At 41.7% G+C, this 18,870-nt stretch overlaps 2 protein-coding genes across 5 annotated transcripts in view; both read right to left on the bottom strand.

Annotated features, from left to right (window-relative positions):
* Wdr35 (WD repeat domain 35) overlaps positions 1 to 10,623 on the bottom strand; it is a 55,275-nt gene extending 44,652 nt beyond the window's left edge. Inside the window, exons 1-6 of one of the 3 annotated variants that reach the window (XM_021202791.1) lie at positions 10,342 to 10,623; positions 9,465 to 9,582; positions 6,705 to 6,776; positions 5,408 to 5,500; positions 2,721 to 2,849; positions 653 to 786 (exon numbers count right to left, since the gene is read on the bottom strand). In XM_021202791.1, coding sequence (XP_021058450.1) covers positions 653 to 786; positions 2,721 to 2,849; positions 5,408 to 5,500; positions 6,705 to 6,776; positions 9,465 to 9,582; positions 10,342 to 10,365 — 570 coding nt within the window. In that variant the 5' untranslated portion in view covers positions 10,366 to 10,623. Of the gene's footprint in view, positions 1 to 652; positions 787 to 1,421; positions 1,512 to 2,720; positions 2,850 to 5,407; positions 5,501 to 6,704; positions 6,777 to 9,464; positions 9,583 to 10,341 lie in introns of those variants that run through there. The other 2 variants (XM_021202792.1, XM_029540830.1) reach the window with 2 other exon arrangements.
* Positions 10,624 to 13,199: 2,576 nt separating this feature from the next.
* Positions 13,200 to 18,870, bottom strand: part of Matn3 (matrilin 3) — a 27,006-nt gene continuing 21,335 nt past the window's right edge. The window contains exons 6-8 of one of the 2 annotated variants that reach the window (XM_021202242.1): positions 18,044 to 18,169; positions 16,116 to 16,226; positions 13,200 to 14,161 (exon numbers count right to left, since the gene is read on the bottom strand). In XM_021202242.1, coding sequence (XP_021057901.1) covers positions 14,106 to 14,161; positions 16,116 to 16,226; positions 18,044 to 18,169 — 293 coding nt within the window. In that variant the 3' untranslated portion in view covers positions 13,200 to 14,105. The remainder of the gene's footprint in view (positions 14,162 to 16,115; positions 16,227 to 18,043; positions 18,170 to 18,870) is intronic. The other variant, XM_029540952.1, reaches the window with a different exon arrangement.

Raw genomic sequence — 18,870 nt, 5'->3', positions numbered from 1 at the left:
GCCCCTCCACCTCTCCGCCCCTCCGCCCCTCCGCCCCTCCACCTCTCTGCCTCTGCCTCTGCCTCCTGAATGCTGGGATTAAAGGTGTGCACCACCAATGCTCAGACCCAAGGCAACTCTTATTTTAAAAAGAAAAAGATTTGATTGGAAGTTTTTCAAAGTTTTAAAGAGTTAGTCAATGATCCTCATGGCATGAAGCAGACAGGCATGGCACTGGAGCAGTAGCTGAGAGCTTCACATCCTGATCCCCCCCCCGGGGGGGGGGGAGACAGAGACAGAGACAGAGAGACAGAGAGACCGAGAGAGAATAGGTCTGGTGTGGGCTTTTGAAATCTCAAAGCCCACCCCCAGTCACACACCTCCTCCAACTAGGCCACACCTCCTAATCCTTCCCAAACAGTTTCACCTAGGGGAGACCCAGCATTCCAATAGATGAGCCATGGGAGCCATTCCCATTCAAAGCACCATACCATAACCCCGAAAAGCTAAGATTTGTCTTTTAACTTTTAAAATTGTTTAGATGATTAGAAAATTAAAACTGAATAAAGACAAAGTCTACAAACTATTGTAACTATCATAATAAAGCCAAACATATATAATATCTAAACTAATCATAGAAAATTATCCTAATATAATGAATCTATACACTTACTATAAAATTTCCTTGATTATCATAAATGTGTATTTCTCCATTTGCCATTCCAAAAAGTAGGATTTTACTATCTGCAGACCAGGTCACATGGCACAGCTGAATTCCCTTCAGGTCTTTCCCCCAAATCCGATTCCCTAAAACAAAGCGGAGTCAGTTATAACCAGCTCAGAGCTGTGATCCTCCAACAACTGCTTCTGAATATTGATCCCCTAAAGCACTCACAGTCCTCACAGCTTCATGCAGCCACTCAATTAATTTGGTCAATAAATATTTATTAGCCCTCATAAGCTGTGTAACACTGAGGCCTTTCCAGTAGCAGCTGTTTCACACTGTCTCTTCTACTCCCAGTCAGATGAGTGAGTCATCTACTCAAGGAAACACAAAAGCGCCAAACAGTGGTGGTGCCACGCCTTTAATCCCAGCACTTGGGAGGCAGAGGCAGGCGGATTTCTGAGTTCGAGGCCAGCCTCGTCTACAAAGTGAGTTCCAGGACAGCCAGGACTAGACAGAGAAACCCTGTCTCGAAAAAATATATAAAATAAAAATAAAATAAAAAAATAAAATAAATAAAAAATAAAAAAGCACACAAGCTCTCTCAGAAGCAGCTCTTCATCGCTCGCACCCTCAAACACCCAGAGCTTAAGGAACCCAAGCTGGGCCTTTCTGCTGCACCAGCACAGTAGGAAAGGCAGCTCCGGGATGAGCCCTTCTATGACCAAGCCTCCGCCCAAGCCTGTGATCAGCCTCTTCCCAATGCTACAAAGCTCACCCAGGAGATCGTCCTCATCGCTCTTCTTTAAACTCCTCTCTCCATGCCCTGGCTTACACATGTTTAAATACACATCAAACTCCTAAGCACCTTGAATAAAAACAAACAAAACCAAACCCCTTCGCCTGACCCTAAACCTCCCAGCACTGCCCTATTTCTACAGTCCCTCCCAGCCACATTTTTTACTTTATTACAGTGTTGAGGTCTCACTTCCTTGTGGTCCACTCAATTTTAAGTTGCTCCAGTCTGCCTGCTACCATACAGCTCCATTAAAGCATCCTGCATGGGGCTGTGACTGCCTGATGCTGAGGCCAATTGACAATGGGTCTATCCTATTCTTGTCCTTTCTTTTCGGACCACACTCTCCTTCTTGATACTCTCTTCCAGGAGGCTTAGAGTCCTTTGTCTCCAAGATGTTTACTTTCAGTGTCTTTTTGTGAAATTCTTTTTTTCTCTTCCAAAGCTATTCCTTGGCCCTGAGACATGCTACTCGTCAACCAACCCACCTGTGGCTAATGCCGCAGCACATACATCTCCTCCTCCAGGAAGTCCTCTCTGATCTCTCCCCATCTGCCTTTGGTTGTGTTCCTGCATGTTCCTTGCCTGGTGTACCACTGGCTGCTTACCGGTGACAGCCTATTACTCAGGGTCACTTCTGATGCAGGATGCAGGTCAGAAAAGTTTTTCGCTGTTGTGCCTTGAACTCCTAAGCTACAGCTACTGCTTTCTAGGCTCTCAGTCACACTGGGTGACACAATGAGCACACACGTGAAACTATGACAGTGATTTCAAACTGTTCCCATACGGATTTTTTTTATATTAAACCCAAGATGCAGACTCACAGAAGATGCAATCTCACTGTGGACTAGAATTTGAAAGAAAGGGGTATTTTAGGCTATAAAATATGACAACTGCATAATTCTGTTCAACTGGAAATAGGATTTTTCTAATTTTATACTTTTGAAACTAAAATCTACATTTGTATACAATACGATACATTACATTTCTAACCAATAGGAAGATCAATTATATAAAGGCCCTATTTAAAAATGATACTGAGAAATTGATTTAGTTGTTTTCAGTACTACTGTAGGAAAGTGAAACAGTAGACTTGTCTTGAAAATACTTCCAGGTCAGAGGTTAAAATCACAAGGTGGTTCCTAATGTACAAATCATATAATAGTCACAAAACAGACGCTTTTTTTTCTTAGTGTCAATTTTTCAGAATGATAATTAACTTAAATCTTTAAGGTAGTCAGCAACCCCTGGTCTCCAGCCAATGTCCAGTGACTGGATTACCGTCTACGGAGCCGACTATCACAGCTCCATCTTCATACACAATGCAGATCTTCTGTCCGTCAGCGTTCCAGCTCATGCTTCGAACCACAGACTTGTTGCGGTTGTTGATCATCTCCTCATACCAAGAGCCTGTGTTCACAAGTTTACAAAAGTACAGTCAAAACCTTCACATTGGTCAGGCCAGGAGGAGGTGACTTACGCCTTTAATCCCTGCACTCAGGAGGAAGAGGCAGGAGGATTTCTGAGTTCAAGGTCTACAGAGTGAGTTCCAGGACAGCCAGGCTACACAGAGAAACCCTGATTTAAAAAAAGAAAAACTTTCACATTTATCACCTGGTGCTTAAGGGTTGATATTATTTTCTGGGCACTGTCATGCATACCACTAATCATAGCACTTGGAAGACTGAGGCAGGAGGATCATAAGTTGAGGCCTGTCAAGGAAGGAAGGAGGGAGGGAGGGAGGAAGGAAGGAAAGAAGGAGGGAGGGAAGGAGAGAGAGAGAGAGAGAGAGAGAGAGAGAGAGAGAGAGAGAGAGAGAGAGATTGCTAACTTCTAAAAACACTCTCTTCGATAAATAATTGTAAAGTGTTCTACATCCTAAGGCATTTCACGTCAAAGCCTTCAAATCACCACAAACAAAAGTTTGATTAGTTATTATCCCTAATTGCTTCAAGATTATCATAGAAAATATTACAAATATCCCTCTCTTATTTTGATATTTCTCTCTTCTTATCAATTAAGAATATGAAATTGCATTTGCTTTTTCAGAGCTGAAATAGATGAGTTTTCTAAAAACCCAACTTTTCCTACTGGGTGATCTATTCAGATAGTGAGGAAAATGTAACAATAACAGCTTTACATTTATGCATAAGCTCCTGTGATGATTAATTATCACATTAATTATGATTAAAAATTCAGCATAGGGGCTGGTGAGATGGCTCAGCAGGTAAGGGCACTGACTGCTCTTCTGGAGGTCCTGAGTTCAAATCCCAGCAACCACATGGTGGCTCACAACCACCCATAATGAGATCTGGCACCCTCTTCTGGTGTGTCTGAAGTCAGTTACAGTGAACTTATGTATAATAATAAATAAATCTTTTTTAAAAAAACAAGAAATTCAGCATAGTATTAGTTAAAACTCAGCCTGTTTTGGAAGTTATCAAGTATGGCTTCAGTAAGATAACTCAGCAGGTAAGAGGCTTGCCCCCAAGGCTGGGGACTGGTGCTCCATCCCTGGAACCTCCAAGGCTGGGGCAGTCCTCCACCCCTGGAACTCACACGGCAGGAGAGAAATGACTTTTAAACATTATCCTTCATCTCTGCACATACATTGTGACATGTTGGGCACACACAATACACACACAGAGGCACACAAAATTTCAAAGTAAAGTTCAAATACAACATGACATTTCTGTAATGAAGAATTTATAAATGGGAAGCTGGACAGATGGCTCAGCACTTAAGAGCATGTACAACGCTCCAGACAACCCAAGTTCAATTCCCAACACCCACACAAGGTAGCTCACAACTGCCTTTAACTCCAACTGCAGAGGGACATGACACCTCTGGCTTCCTCAGGCACCTGTGCCCACACACATGCTGCCACCGGATGGCACACACAGACACATAATGAAAAGTAAAGCTTTACAAAGTAATTTGTAAATAGGGTATCCAGAATCTTTTTACAAGTGTACATATTTAACTAAGCCTTTCCCAGCCTTAAGAAAATATGTATTCTGAGTTGTTTTCCTAGTAATAGAGATGCATCTCAGTTCATCTTTCTCTTCCTCTCCCCTCCCCAACCCTCCCCTTCTCCAGTTCTCTGAGAGACAAGAGGCACAAGCTGTGAGTCATTCCTTAGGGATGAGATAAACTGAATCCACAAAGAAAAGGAAGCTTACTCGCCCAATACAGGAAATGCAATAAAGGAAGTCTTGACTTTGATTTCTTCATAAATGTGTTTTTATCTAATATTAACTCCAGCTGACCACACAGGAATTAATTCTTATTGGAAATCTGGGGTGATGGGAGGGAGAGTTATTTTATATGGAAACTATTCTAAGTGACTCAGTTCATTGTGGAGATGTCAACAGTCACTTTCCTAATGTAGGGTAACAGGGTAACAGATCCAAGAGCAGGCAGGATACAGACTATTGGACCTGGCTGCAGGTCTATTGCTAAGATGCTATTTCTCCATCCAAATACCGTGCTCAGATTCTGGTTTGTAAAAATCAAAGCAGCTCTCCTGAGCCAGAGAGATGGCTCAGGGGTCAAAGGTGCTCGCTGTCAAGCCTGACAACCTTCATTAAAACCTAGGGTCTCACATGATGAAGAGAACCAGCTCCCACAAATTGTCCTCTGGACTCCATATGTGTGGCAAATGTACATATGCACAAATGACACAGTCTTTAAATTCTTAGCATAGCTCTCACATTCATAGGGAGAGAGTTGAGTGGATTACAGGACTTGGCTTATCTTGCAGAGGACCAGAATTCAATTCCCAGCAATCCCACAAGGCAACTCACAACAGCCAGTCACACCAGCTTCGGTGGATCTGACGCCCTATTGTGACTTCCAAGGCTTCCTATGCACTAGGCACACACACAAGGCACACACACACAAGGCACAGACACACACAAGGCACACACAGAGTAAAATACTTTTTTAAAGAAACTCTCCTAATACACCTTTATACAGCATCCAGACGATGATAAGCCCATTTTGATCACTGGTAGTCAGCTTCTGATACTGTTCATTCCACGTTACAACTTGAACAGCACCTAGAACATAAAAGAAAAACAATTCGGAAACTCTAAGGTGACTACAATGTGTTTCAAAGCTGTGTCTTTGTGTAAATGAACACGGGATGTTAAAATCAATACTTTGTGCATAGTCAGTCTTAAATATTAAAATTTGAATATGAATATAAAAACTTCATGATGTGCCATTACTAATATTACTAATTTTCTGCTACAGTGCAAAATCCTTTTGCATATGTTCCTCTGTCTCTCACCTTCAAAGCCCCTCTCACAGCCAGCTAACAGCAAGTGCCATAGAGCTGGTGTGGAGCAGGTAAAATCACGACTACCAAACCGGCCTGCCTCCCAAGGAGAAGAGCCCTGAGGAGGCCACGCTGTCCTCAGGGTACTCATTTGCTCTCTGTCCGTGTGTCCCATCGTTCATTTTCTCTTTCCCTCCCATGCCAGTTTCCCATGCTGTTCCAAACCCTGGAGTACATCTTAGGCCTCTAGGTTCTAGGAATGACTGATTTCATTTTCTTATCCTAAATACTTTTAGTGTGTATTTCCTAATGATGGTCTCTTTATAATCCATACTACAAATAAGAAATTAACACTGAATAAATATCATCTAAAACAGTCCATTCAAATATCATCAGCTGTCAAAGTGTCCCAAAGAGGCCCTTGCTTTTCTCAGTCTAGGCTCCCGCCTAAGACACTTCTGTTCTATCCTTTTAGTCTCCTTTAACTTGGAATCACAGGACAGATCCTTTAAGAGGATAATACATTTATTTAAAATTCCACAGAGAGATAACACAATCTTATAATGTACAAATTAATAGCCAGGGTTTTTCAGATTTATCAGAGATGATATTTAATTTCTGCAAAAGTGTTGGATAATATCCCAATTATCATATTAGACATATGGATTATAGCTTAATAAAAATGATTACTATCAATACTATTTTTTTTAAATAATAGTATTTAACTTAACATGTTCGTTTGACATTTCTACATTAAGTAGATGATGACTTAAATGTCTAAATGCTGTTTAAACATGACAAATTAAGAAGTTATGTGAAGCCAGGTGGTGGTAGCGCTCGCCTCTAATTCCAGCACTTGGGGGATGGAGGCACAGGATGTCTCTGAGTTCGAGGCCAGCCTGGTCTACAAAGCAAGTTCCAGGATAGCCAGGGCTACACAGAGAAAACAACAAACAAACAAACCAAAAACTGAAATGACTCACCACTATGACCTTCAAGATTCTGGTTCATGGAAAGGTTACTAGGGGCAGCTAGACCTCTCAGCTTTGAGTCATCTAAAACAATTAAAAAGAAGTCTATGATTAAATATATTGAAGCAAAAGGGTATAAGATTTTGGCATATCTTGAGTTATTAGAAGGGTATGTATATTGAGATATTATACGATTTTTCAAGTGTTCTTTCTTCTGAATTATTTTTCTCCTGGTGTAAAGGCGAGCAGTAACATGCAGATGCCTTGCAAGACATTGTTCTATCAAAATAAAGCAAAGTGCAGGAAGATTTAGCTCAATGTATTAAATATGAAATCACCATTACTTAATATTCTCCTAAGAGATCATAAGTAGAAACGTATATGGACATAAATTAAGATCTGTAAAACCTTATAAGGGACTAAATAGCCAAGATGTTAGAGTCTAGTTTTAACTGTTTCCCAGAATGTCATGGTCATTCATGCACTCATTCATTCATTCATTCATTCATTCATTCAACAAACGGTGATATGTACACTATGTCTAGGCACTATGGGAGTTTCTGGCCATAAAATAAACAAAACAGTCCTTTCTCCTTCCAGAAAGCTTGCATTCCATGGGGGTGGGACGGACAGATAGGACGTCATGTAATTATAATTTGGGAAAGTGGAGGCAAAATAAGAAACAGTAACAGCTGGTTAATTAGAGAGAAGTGGGCACCAGGGCAGCTTCCTAAAGAAATAATATCTCAGCTGAGACGGCACATATGGCAAAGAGATGCGGGGAGTGGGTGGTCTCCCAGTATAGCAAACAGCGACTGAAAAGGCTCTGTACCTTTCAGGAACCAAAAGAGGACCTGTGCAGACACAGGGGGAATGACCACACATGGAGCTGCAGTGACTGCCACAAGAAAAGGCATGACACATTTGAAGGAAACTACAAGAACTTTACAGTTTATAGTCACTTAGAAAATGTGTTAAAGGGGCTGGAGAGATGACTCAGCGGTTAAGAGCACTGGCTACTCTTCCAAAGGTCTTGAGTTCAATTCCCAGCAACCACATGGTGGCTCACAACCATCTGTAATTGGATCTAATGCCCTCTTCTAGTGTATCTGAAGACAGCATCAGTGTACTCATATAAACATAAAATAAATATAAAAAAAGAAAGAAAGAAAGAAAGAAAATGTGTTAGACATAAAACAGATCACTTAGAACATTTATTTTAAATATACAAATGTTATAATAACCTTGGGGGTTTGTAAAGATGTGAATGATAAAACTCAATCCTTAAGAAATCTGCTCTCTATGATACTATGAGTGGGCTGAAAAGATGGCTCTGTGTTAAGAACATTGGTTGCTCTTTCAGAGGACCCAGGCTCAATTCCCAGCACCCACATGGCAGCTCACAAACATCTGTAACTCCAGTTCCGGGGAATCTGACACCATCACAGAGACACACATGCACACATCACATAAACACCAATGCACATAAAACAGAAATAAATCATTTTTTAAAAGACACTGTAAAAAAAATATTCTTTATTCTCAAAACAGAGAAAAATTCCTCAAGTGTTCTCTAAAACCACCAGTTTTAATTACCTGGCTGCTGTCTCAGTAACTTTCTCAACAATATAAACACATGGTCAAATACTGCACTAGTAAGAAAGAATAAATGTTAACTCTGGTATGGTAGTATGCATCTTTAATCCCAGCACTCAGGAGGTAAAGGCAGAGAGATCTCTGAGTTCTAGGCCAGCCTGGTCTACAGAGTGAATTCCAGGACACCCAGGGCTACACAGAGAAACCTTATCTTGAAAATGCCCCCCAAAACAGTTCTCAAATGCATGTGTGTGTGTGTGTGTGTGTGTGTGTGTGTGTGTGTGTGAGAGAGAGAGAGAGAGAGAGAGAGAGAGACTTTTTTAAAGATCAAGTGGAAATAAAATCAATCAAGCTGGCATGAGAACAAAAATCTGATAATACTGATATACATCTTACAAAAAAATACTTTACCAGTATCCGCTGGATCTGAAGGGCTTAATGAAAGGCTGTGCCAATAAATAAGACATCTCCTCAGGAGATGGCTCAGTAAACAGCTTGCTGTGCAAGTGTGAGGGCCTGACCTCAGAGCTCCAGAACTCATACATAACACAGGGATCAGAGCATGCACCTGTAATCGCAGAGAGGACACAGGAGGCAGAGACAGATGGAAGTTTCTAGGCCAACTAGCCTGTCCTACATGGCAACTTTTCAGGCCGGTCTCAGAAGACTCTGTCTCAGAAACAGTGACAGGAGGGCTTGAGAGATGGGTCTGTGGTTAAGAACACATGTTGTTCTTGAAGAGAACCAGAGGTCAGTTCTCAGCACCTACAAACCATCTGTAACCAGTTACAAAGGAAAGGATCCCAAGCCCTCTTCTGGCCCCCACAGGCACTACATGCATGTGACACCATAAAATACATTCAGGCAAAACACCCCTACCCAAAAGAATAAACGCCTTTTAAAAAAATTAAAACTTCGGGCTGGAGAGATGGCTCAGCGGTTAAGAGCGTTGACTGCTCTTGCAGAGGTCCGGAGTTCAATTCCCAGCAACCACATGGTGGCTCACAACCATCTGTAATGGGATCTAATACCTTCTTCTGGTGTGTCTGAAGCTACAGTATATATATATATATATATATATATATATATATATATAATGACAAATCCCATAAGCAGGTCTCACTACCCACTTTTTCCTACCACTTCCACACATCTGTACTGGTGACGGTCACTTACCTGTCTGTGTCTCCAGTCTCAAAACTTTCAGTAATCCATCCTCACCGCCACATGCTATGAACCCTTGGTCCTTGTTCCAGGATATACACTTCAGCTTCACATTATTGGGAACAGCAATCTGTAACAAGAATTGCAGTGATGCTAGCTTTTCACGAAGGAGTTGGCAGATCACCATCCAGGAGATATACAGACTGACAAACATCTTCCAAGAAGAAACCTCCTCGAACTCGTCATGGCCCATGTTACCAATCTCAACACTTAGGAGACTGGGGCAGAAGGATCTTTAGTTGGAAGCTGGCCTGGGCTACAAAGCAATATCCTGTCTCAAAAAAACGAGCATGAAGAAGGGAGAGAGAAAGATAACGCCCTGCAGCAAAATGAGTTATTATGAAAATGGCTGTGGTCTTAAATGTTCCGAGCCCTAGCATTCTATAAAGAAGTGCACATAAAGGAAGGTGATTGCCAAGGAAGCCGGCGGGAAGCGGTGGGGGAGGCAGCTTTAAAGGCGGGAACTGAGACATAAATCCGTATTGCTGCTCTTACTTCCTTTCCCACACCACACTTACATTCCTCTCTTAGGGCAGCCTGTGATAATCTATCATCTGGATCAACAAGTAGCAGAGGAAAGACCACCAGCGCTTGGTGATCACTTTTTATCACTAAAAAGAAACTTGGCATGACTGGAATGTGGAAGAATCCTGAGAAAGAGCTGCTGGCTCGGCCAAGGACTACCGGGGCTCAGAGACCTGCGCGAGGAGATAGGTGACAGGAAGATGGAGAAGCTGCCTGGCAGCCGCCTACAGTCCCGAGAGAATGCGGGCACCGGCGGGCTACAGGAACGGAGGCGTCGCGACGGCGGTCCCCAGGAGAAACTCACTTTCTTACTCAGGTAGAAGAACATCGTGGGAACTCGGAGAAGACGGCCCACGGCGGTCAAGGCCCGCTATATATAACGGGTTCTACACCTCCATTTGCGAGCACTGGTGGATCGGAGAAGCTCCCGTCGCCTGGCAACCACCGCCGCCCAGTCGCATCCGGGGCGCTTAGAGAACTTCCGGCGTGGCCTCCCGCCCGTGCTGGTTGTTGTGCGCCTGCGCGGGCGTTGGGGGTGGTTGTGTAATTAGTGTGGGGTGAAGTCGATCACTGTTCTTCACTGCCTCTGGACCTGTATCTCGGCTTCCAGCCTTTCTGCCCAGGTTAACGACCTGCCATCCGTGTCGCCCTCAGCGCCGTCCTTTCATCCCCGCCGCTGTGTTACAACACCACGCTAACAGTCGTGCGTCAGGTGTCAGTATAAGCTAAAGGAAGCCTCTTCCAAAAAAAGGTCTCAAGAGTTCTGTGTTTTCTCTAACCGCTCCACGCCACCCCGACCAACATTCTTGAAAGGAAAAGGCAATTGTTGCATTTGGTAGGCTGGCACCATTAGACAAATAATAAATGGCAGTGCAGATGTGCATTTTGAGGACTGCCTTCTTTGAGGGAACTACAGAACCCTCTGAAGCAATTTAAGAGTGGGCACTATTATTTTGCGTTGGAATCTGTCTTAGTTAAGGTTCCTATGGCTGCGACAAAACTCCATGACCAAAAGGCAAGGTGATGAGCTTGAAAGGTTTTAGTTGGCTTACACTTTCCATACTGCTGTTTATTATCTAAGAAAGTCGGCACAGGAACTCAAACAGGGCAGTAGCAACCTGGAGGCAAGAACAGATGCAGGGGCCTTAGAGAACTGCTTACTGGCTTGCTCAGTTTGCTTTCTTATAGAGCCCAGAACCACCAGCCCGGATGGCACCACATACAATGGTCTGGGCCCTCTCCAATCAATAACTAGTTTTTTAAAATGCCTTACAGCATTTTCTCCTTTCAGATAACTCTAGTTTGTGCATCAAGCTGACATAGGACTAGCCAACACAAATCCTTAAAGCACCTTAAAAATTATGTCAAGGGTCCTTGTAATGGGAGTATTATGACATTTGGGTCATTAAAGCTACAACTGCATTGTGGCATACCCTCCCGTCTCAAAATATGTGAGGTGTTAGAGCTTTTCTGACCAGAGAGTGATTTTTCTATATTTCTTTTAACTTGTTATACATCTTCCCTCATGTGTGCATGTATGTGGAAGCACATGTGCAGACCAGAGACCCACATCATGTACCATCTTCTATAACTCGCCATCTCATTTTCTGAGGCAGGATATCTCCATAACCTTGGAACTTACAGAATGGGCGAGCCAATGAACTCCAGCATCACTTGATCCCCTCTCAGCGCTGGGTTACAGGTGCAGCACAGCTAACCAGGCTTCTAGGGGTGCTGGGGATCCAAACACTGGTCCTCATGTTTGCAGCAAGCACTTCACCCACTGAGCCATTTTCCCATGTCCCCATTGTCCCTTTGGGGTATCCTAATGTTAGCAAAGTTCCCAAATCCAGACGTTCAGGTAGACCCACTCCTATGCAGGTATTTGATCTCACCCGTTTTTGTGTTATTTATGGTTTTCCTTTTTAACATAATCTGCAACTATCAATATTGGCACATATATCCTAGTGTGTGCTTCACACAGAAGTGTTAAGTTCCCCCACTAGAGTCTTCCCTACCACAAGCACACACAACTTTTGAATCCTTTGACTTCAGGCTATTGTCTCACCACATCTAGAAGTTAAGGGTCTGGGTGTTTTTTATTTCAGTGTGGATGTTCCTCAAAAAAACAAACAACTAAAACCTAAAGGTAGAGCTACCATATTATCCAACCATGTCACTATCGGGTGACATACCCAAAGAATCAGAAGCAACATAACAATAGAGATGCCTGTACCTCTGTGTTTAACACCGCACCATTTACAATAGCCAAGTGGCACAGTCCATTAATGAATAAAAAAGTGGCATGTGGGGCTGGAGAGAGATGGCTCAGCGGTTATGAGCACTGACTGTTCTTCCAGAGGTGAAGGTTCGATTCCCAGCACCCACATGGCAGCTCACAACTGTCTGTAACTACAATTCCAGACATACATGTAGGCTGTGTGAGGACCTGACACCCTCAGCACACAAACATACATGCAGGCAAAACACCAATGCACATGAAATACAAATAAATACATTTTTTTAAAAGGTGGCATGCATGTCAAGAGGGGAGGCACTGGCCTCCAAGCCTGATGATCAAGCTGGATTGCTGGAACACAGTGGTGGAAGGAGAGAACCCGTTCCAACAAACCGTCCACACACGTCTACATGTGCTGTGGTGCATGTACACCCATACAGACATAAGCACACATGCGCACAAACACTTGCTCAAGCACATGCACACATCTGTAATTACATCCCCCCCCCCACTGGTTTTATTTAGGAACTTGTTTCTGGGCAGTGGTGGCGCACACCTTTATTCCCAGCTCTTGGGAGACAGAGGCAGGCAGATTTCTGAGTTCGAGGCCAGCCTGGTCTATCTACAAAGTGAGTTCCAGGTCAGCCAGGGCTACACAGAGAAACTCAGTATCAAACCCTCCCCACCAAAACAAAAAAAACAAAAAAAAACAAACAAACAAACAAAAAAAACGAACTTCTTTCCATTTACCTGAACTTACTAACATTTTATGCCTCAACAGCGTGAGATTAAATTATTGAAAGAGTATCACTATTTTATTCTTTCAGTTTCTCAACTGTTACATATTCAAAAATTATTCATTCCATTCAACATAATATGCTTAATAGAAAAAAATAACAATCATAAAAACATCAACCATGCAGTTAATGTAGAAAGATAGGAACTTTTATTATATTAAAAACAATACAAACCAAAACAGATCAAGTAGCACAAAATTTAAAGAATTGTTTCATTCCAAAAGTTATAAGCTGCACTTAAGAAGTATACATATTCAGTATATTTTGAGTGAAAATATTAGGCTTATTGACATTTTTAAAGATAATATTATAACTTGTTGCTTATTATATTAATTTTATAATATGTAATTTTGCCATTTGCATGCTAAAAAAAATGATAGAATTCAATTTTTTTTCTCTTAGCAAAACTCTTAGCACCATAAGTTCATAGCCAGTACCCTTTAGCTGTTCATTTCTATGACATTAATGAATTAAAAGTGTCATGTAACATCCACTTAGTCTGTGTAAATTATTTTTAGGTAGATGTATTATAATCCCTTGATTGTAGCTTTAATAATATTCCAGCAAAAGAGATCAAAAATATTAAGCAATTCTAAATTCTCAGTTTAATTATTTTATCTTTGTATGTGTAAATATTTCATAAAATTTGCACTCTCGATAGTAAGGCTGGTTCGTATTAGAAATATGACCAAGAGAAAAAAGACCTAAAGTTCTATGAATAAGCTCATATTACTAATATTAACAATTTAAACTTAAATGGCTCAATCAGTAGAAAACAAAACATTAAGCTTTTCACTACCTTATTAATGATTTCACAGTCCTAGCTATGAGACATTAAAGCTTGTTTTAATAAGGGTCTACACATTTATCTCCTTGGAAAATGACTCTCCAGAAAACCCTCACACTGTTTACCAAATCATGTCAAGCATTTATGATGGCAGATTCTTAGCAGGAACATCAGATAGCGTGACAAGAGAACTAGGATTGCATATATCAAGCCCTCCACATTTCCAGGCGAGGGTTTTACACAGTTTAGCGATGTACTTGTCCATATTCCATTACTTTCAACTTCTTCAAAATGTTGTCAAGTGGCTAGATGTTAAGGCCAAAGTGATTCCGTTTTAAACATTCAAAAACAGAAGCACACTCTCAAAGGCTTCGACACAAAAGAAAATTGTATCCCACTGTAAGTGAACAAAACTACTTTCTCATCAAAAGCCTACTCTAAAATTCAAAAATTCATCATGAAATTACACTCCTGCCAAGGCCTTCTCCTTGCTTTGCTTTTTTTTTTTTTTCTCACTCTCTCTCATCGAAAGTTTAATTAGAACAACATCTCTCAGTGGGGAGCAATGCTTATGAAGTCTTGATTAAAGGAGTTACAGCACTGTCCCTTGGTTTGGCTCTCTGGAGATTATAGTTTTGTAGGAAATATACTTTAGTGGGTGAAGGGAGAAAAGATTTCTTCTTTGTGTGGTGGGACAGTACTACACAGGAACAGTGAGTGACCGCTAACCACAAACACTGTCCTAGGCATGTGAATGCTCTGGAGGCAGATTCCTTCAAGCTGCCTGTTCCCCCTGCACAGTGTGAGCACTCCTAGGTCAGTCGTACCGGCCCCAGCCTGAATTCCATTCCTCTGAGGTATGTAGGAGCAGAGCTGTTAACTTGAGCTGTGCTTGGTTAGTTAAGCCTTTTTCCAGAGCCAGTGCTCTGATTGCTGACTTTGAAACTTGGAGATGGTGTCCTGTTACATTTTGAAGCCGTTTCTTGACATCTTGGCTTAACAAATTGTGCAACCACATGTCCTCTGAGGTACAACATCCCATAGATCTGCTGCTTTTGCTTTTTGGTTTGGGGGGTTTTTGTTTGTTTGTTTGTTTTTAATTCTGGATCTAGGAAGATTTTTGGCTAAGAGTCACTTTAAAACGGGCTGGAAAGATGGCTTCAGCGGTTAAGAGCACTGGCTGCTCTTCCAGAGGCTGCTGGTTCAATTCCCAGCACCCATATGGCAGCTCACAATTTACTTTAACTCCAGTTCCAGGAGATCTGGTACCCTCATGCAGACATGCATGCAGGCAAACACCAATGCACATGAAATAAAATTTAAATTAAAAAAAGAAGAAAAAAATTACTCTAAGGAATAATCGCTTAATTGCTCTGTTATGCAAGAGCTCAGTTGGGCACATAAATTGCTATTAAAAAGCACTAGACAAAGAAAGATGTTGTTTTTACATTTAAATGTTGCATGAGTAAAAATGGTCTATGGTGCCATTGAAAAAGAACTCTGGGGCTAGAGAGATGGCTCAGTGGTTAAGAGCACTGACTGCTCTTCCAGAAGTCCTGAGTTCAATTCCCAGCAACCACATGGTGGTTCACAGCCATCTGTAATAAGTTCTGCTGCCCTCTTCTGGTGTGTCTGAAGACAGCTACAATGTACTCACATAAAAAATAAATAAATAAATAAATCTTAAAAAAACAAAACAAAACAAACAAACAAAAAAACTCTAATTCTTTTCAAATGTGTCCCCTTGCTTAACTTCCAGCAATGAATAAGATTCTTGCTAGTAGAATTTCCTAAAATGTTTGGCTCAGTGGTAGTATCTAGGTTGACTTCTAGAAGCCACAGCCATGGTATTATTATGTTTACTGCTGCCCAATTAGTGCGTCAATCAGTAATTGAAACTCACAAATAAATTTTTAAGAGAAGACAGGGTCTGGCTTGTAGCATGGTTGGCATGGTACTCGCTTAGCCAGGATGAAGCCCTCAGATTAATCCCCAGTACCTCATAAACCAAGCATGGGTGCACACACCTGTAATCCCAGCAACGGGGAGAGGTAGATAGGAGGACCAGAAGTTCCAGACCATCCTCATCTACTTATCAAGTCTGAGGCTAGCCTTGACTACATGAGACCCTGTCTCAAAAAAGAAAAGGAGGGGAGGAGGGGGAAGGGGGAGGGGAAGGAGAAAGAAAGGGGAGGGAGGGGAAGGGAAGGGAGTTGAGGAATAGGAGGAGGAAGAAAATCTTCCCAAAAGGATATGTTTGGTGTTCAGCTTCTGGAGATGGGAGCTGACCTTCTCCTGGAATGCCAGCGTGGCCCCACAGCCGCAGGCATCTTCTATGGAAATGAGGCTTCGTGCTTCTTCAATGTCTGAAGACAATGACAATACCCAAGATGTTATAGCTACAAGGGATTACAACAAAGTGGGGGGCTACTTTGTTGGATCTCCCAGCACAAGAGGCAAAACAAAGGAACGATAGCAAACCATGGAATCTATAATTCACTTCAACATTTACCACTTACATAAATACATTTTTTCAGGAGGTAAAATCATATAAAGCAAATAGGAAATAATGCTTACTAAGGTTAATTTTACAAAAAAAAATTTATTAGGAAACACTGGAGAAATGTTTGTTTAAGAGTCCATTGTATTTCTCTCTGCTCTTGTCACTGTCAGAAACCAGCCATTTCACAAAGCTTTTTAAAGGTGGCCACTATAGGGCAGGGATTCTCAAACTGCTGGTCATGACCCCTTGTGGATCAGATAATTACATCACAATTCATAACAGTAGCAAAGTTACAGTTATGACATAGCAATAAAATAATTTTATGGTTGGGGGTCACCACAACATAAGGAACTATATTAAAGGGTCTCAGAATTAGGAAGGTTGAGAGCCACTGGTAGGGAGAAGCAACAGACAAAGAGAAGACGGCGACAGTCTTGCCAGTGCTACTGGTGATTTCCTATAACGGACTGCTATTCTATCAAGTGATTTAAATTGAGAAGTGTAATTTTTGCTCTTACATACTTTGGAGCTAAACATTCAGAGCTATACTGATAGGCAATCTAGATAACCCACTGTGTGTATATATTTGTGTATGTATGTGTATGTGTATGTATATGCATGTGTGTGTATGTGTCTGTGTATGTGTGTTTATGTATGTGTGTTTGTGTCTCTGTATATGCGTGTATGTGTCTGTTTGTATATATGTATGTATCTGTGTATGTGTTATGTGTCTATGTATGTGAGTATATGTGTATGTATGTGTGTGTATATACGTATGTATGTGTGTATATGTGTGCTTGTGTGTGTATATGTTTGTGTGTGTATATTTGTGTATGTGTGTGTGTGTATGTGTGTGTGTGTGTGTGCCCATGCACACACCAGTCGTCAGATGTCTTCTATCACTGTCACTTTATATTTTGAGACAGCTTCTCTTGACTGTAGAACAGATTACTAGTCCTGTGCTCTTGCTTAATAAACACAAAGATCTGTGAAGCCATGTGCTCAATCAGATATCCTTGATAAAACACCCCTTAGAAAATTATAGAGCAGGGTATAACAAAAATGAATGTTGAGAGAGAAAAAGAGATCCATTCACAATAACATTAAAAAAGAATAAAATACTTAGGGATATTTTTACATATACAACTTGTACACTGAAAATTACAAAACATTGTTGAAGAAAACTAAAGAAGACTTAAACAAGTGGGAAAGCACCACCGAATTGAGTGCCCTGAAGATTGTTAAAGTGGCAGTACTCCCTAAATTGATCTAAGAATCCCTGTCAAGTCCCGGTGGCCATTTTGTGGAAAACTGACACATCCCAGGGAGAGTGGGAAACATCAGTCACTGTCCTGTGAGTTCAAAGCTTTAAATAGGAAGGGTGAAAATATCCCAGAGAGGACTGTGGTAACTGCTGCCGCAGAACTGCACGTTTGAAAACAGGAAAAAAAAATAGATTTGATGATGTGCATATCTTATCATAATAGCAAAATAAAACAGACTTAGAGACATTAATTAGAAAGGAAAAGATGAAAGAAGAAAATTGGATCAAATTACAGAAAGCAGACCATGTAACAGAGCAAGACAATAACTGGATATAAATTAAAAAAAAAAAAAAAAGCAGCTTCCTCCTAAATTTTCCCATTGAAAAAAAAACCTACTTAAAGGGCCAGTTGTTACCTGAACATGTCTTCTTGTCATCATTCAAGGTGTATCCAGGGAAGCAGTCACAGTGGTAGGACACTGCTCCATCACTCACACAGATGTGCTGGCAGCCATGAGTACCCAGGGCACACTTGTTTCGGACTGACCCAAACCATGCAGGAAAGAAATTATTTGCCCGTTAGTTAACTAGACCATTACACACAGATGTCTGAAATACAAAGCTTTGTTGGACCCAGCCAGCACTGGGAATGAAGTCTTCAGTAGTCACCCAGAGCCCTGGGTTCCAGGGGAAAGTGTGACTTCCTTCCCTGAGTCGCACACCCTTGGCCTGATCTGTTGCCTGGCTGGTCCTTCCCCTTTGTGCTCCTGCAGCTGTCTGAGGGGACTTCTCTCCTGCCATGGTACTGTGAAGTCCTGAGTCTTGGCAGTACAGAACTTACCGTAGGCACTTCTGAAAGCTATCAATGCTATTTGTAGTTCATCATCACAAATAATCGATTGGGAAGTCTGTGGTGGCTAACCTTGCTAGACACCTTGACAGAATCTAGACAATCACCTGGGTCGTGTGTGTCTGGGAAGAATGTTCTAGATAGCAAGAGCCACTTTAGATGTGGGTGACACCATTGCAGGCACTGGGCTACAAAACTGAATGAAAAAGGATGTTCACTGAGCACCAAAACACTCACATCTCAGCTTTCTGACTGTTGTATCCAATGAGACCAGTGGCCTCTAGTTTCTGCTGCTCTGACTCCCCTGCGATGATGGACTGTAACCCTCAAACTGTGAACAAAGTAAACCCTCCCTCCCTCCTCCCTCCCTTCCTTCCTTCCTTCCTTCCTTCC

This window comes from Mus pahari, chromosome 7 (assembly GCF_900095145.1).
Source record: "Mus pahari chromosome 7, PAHARI_EIJ_v1.1, whole genome shotgun sequence".
Lineage (NCBI taxonomy): Eukaryota > Metazoa > Chordata > Mammalia > Rodentia > Muridae > Mus > Mus pahari.
Note: the sequence above shows the minus strand (reverse complement) of the source record. Positions and strands in the feature narration are given on the sequence as shown.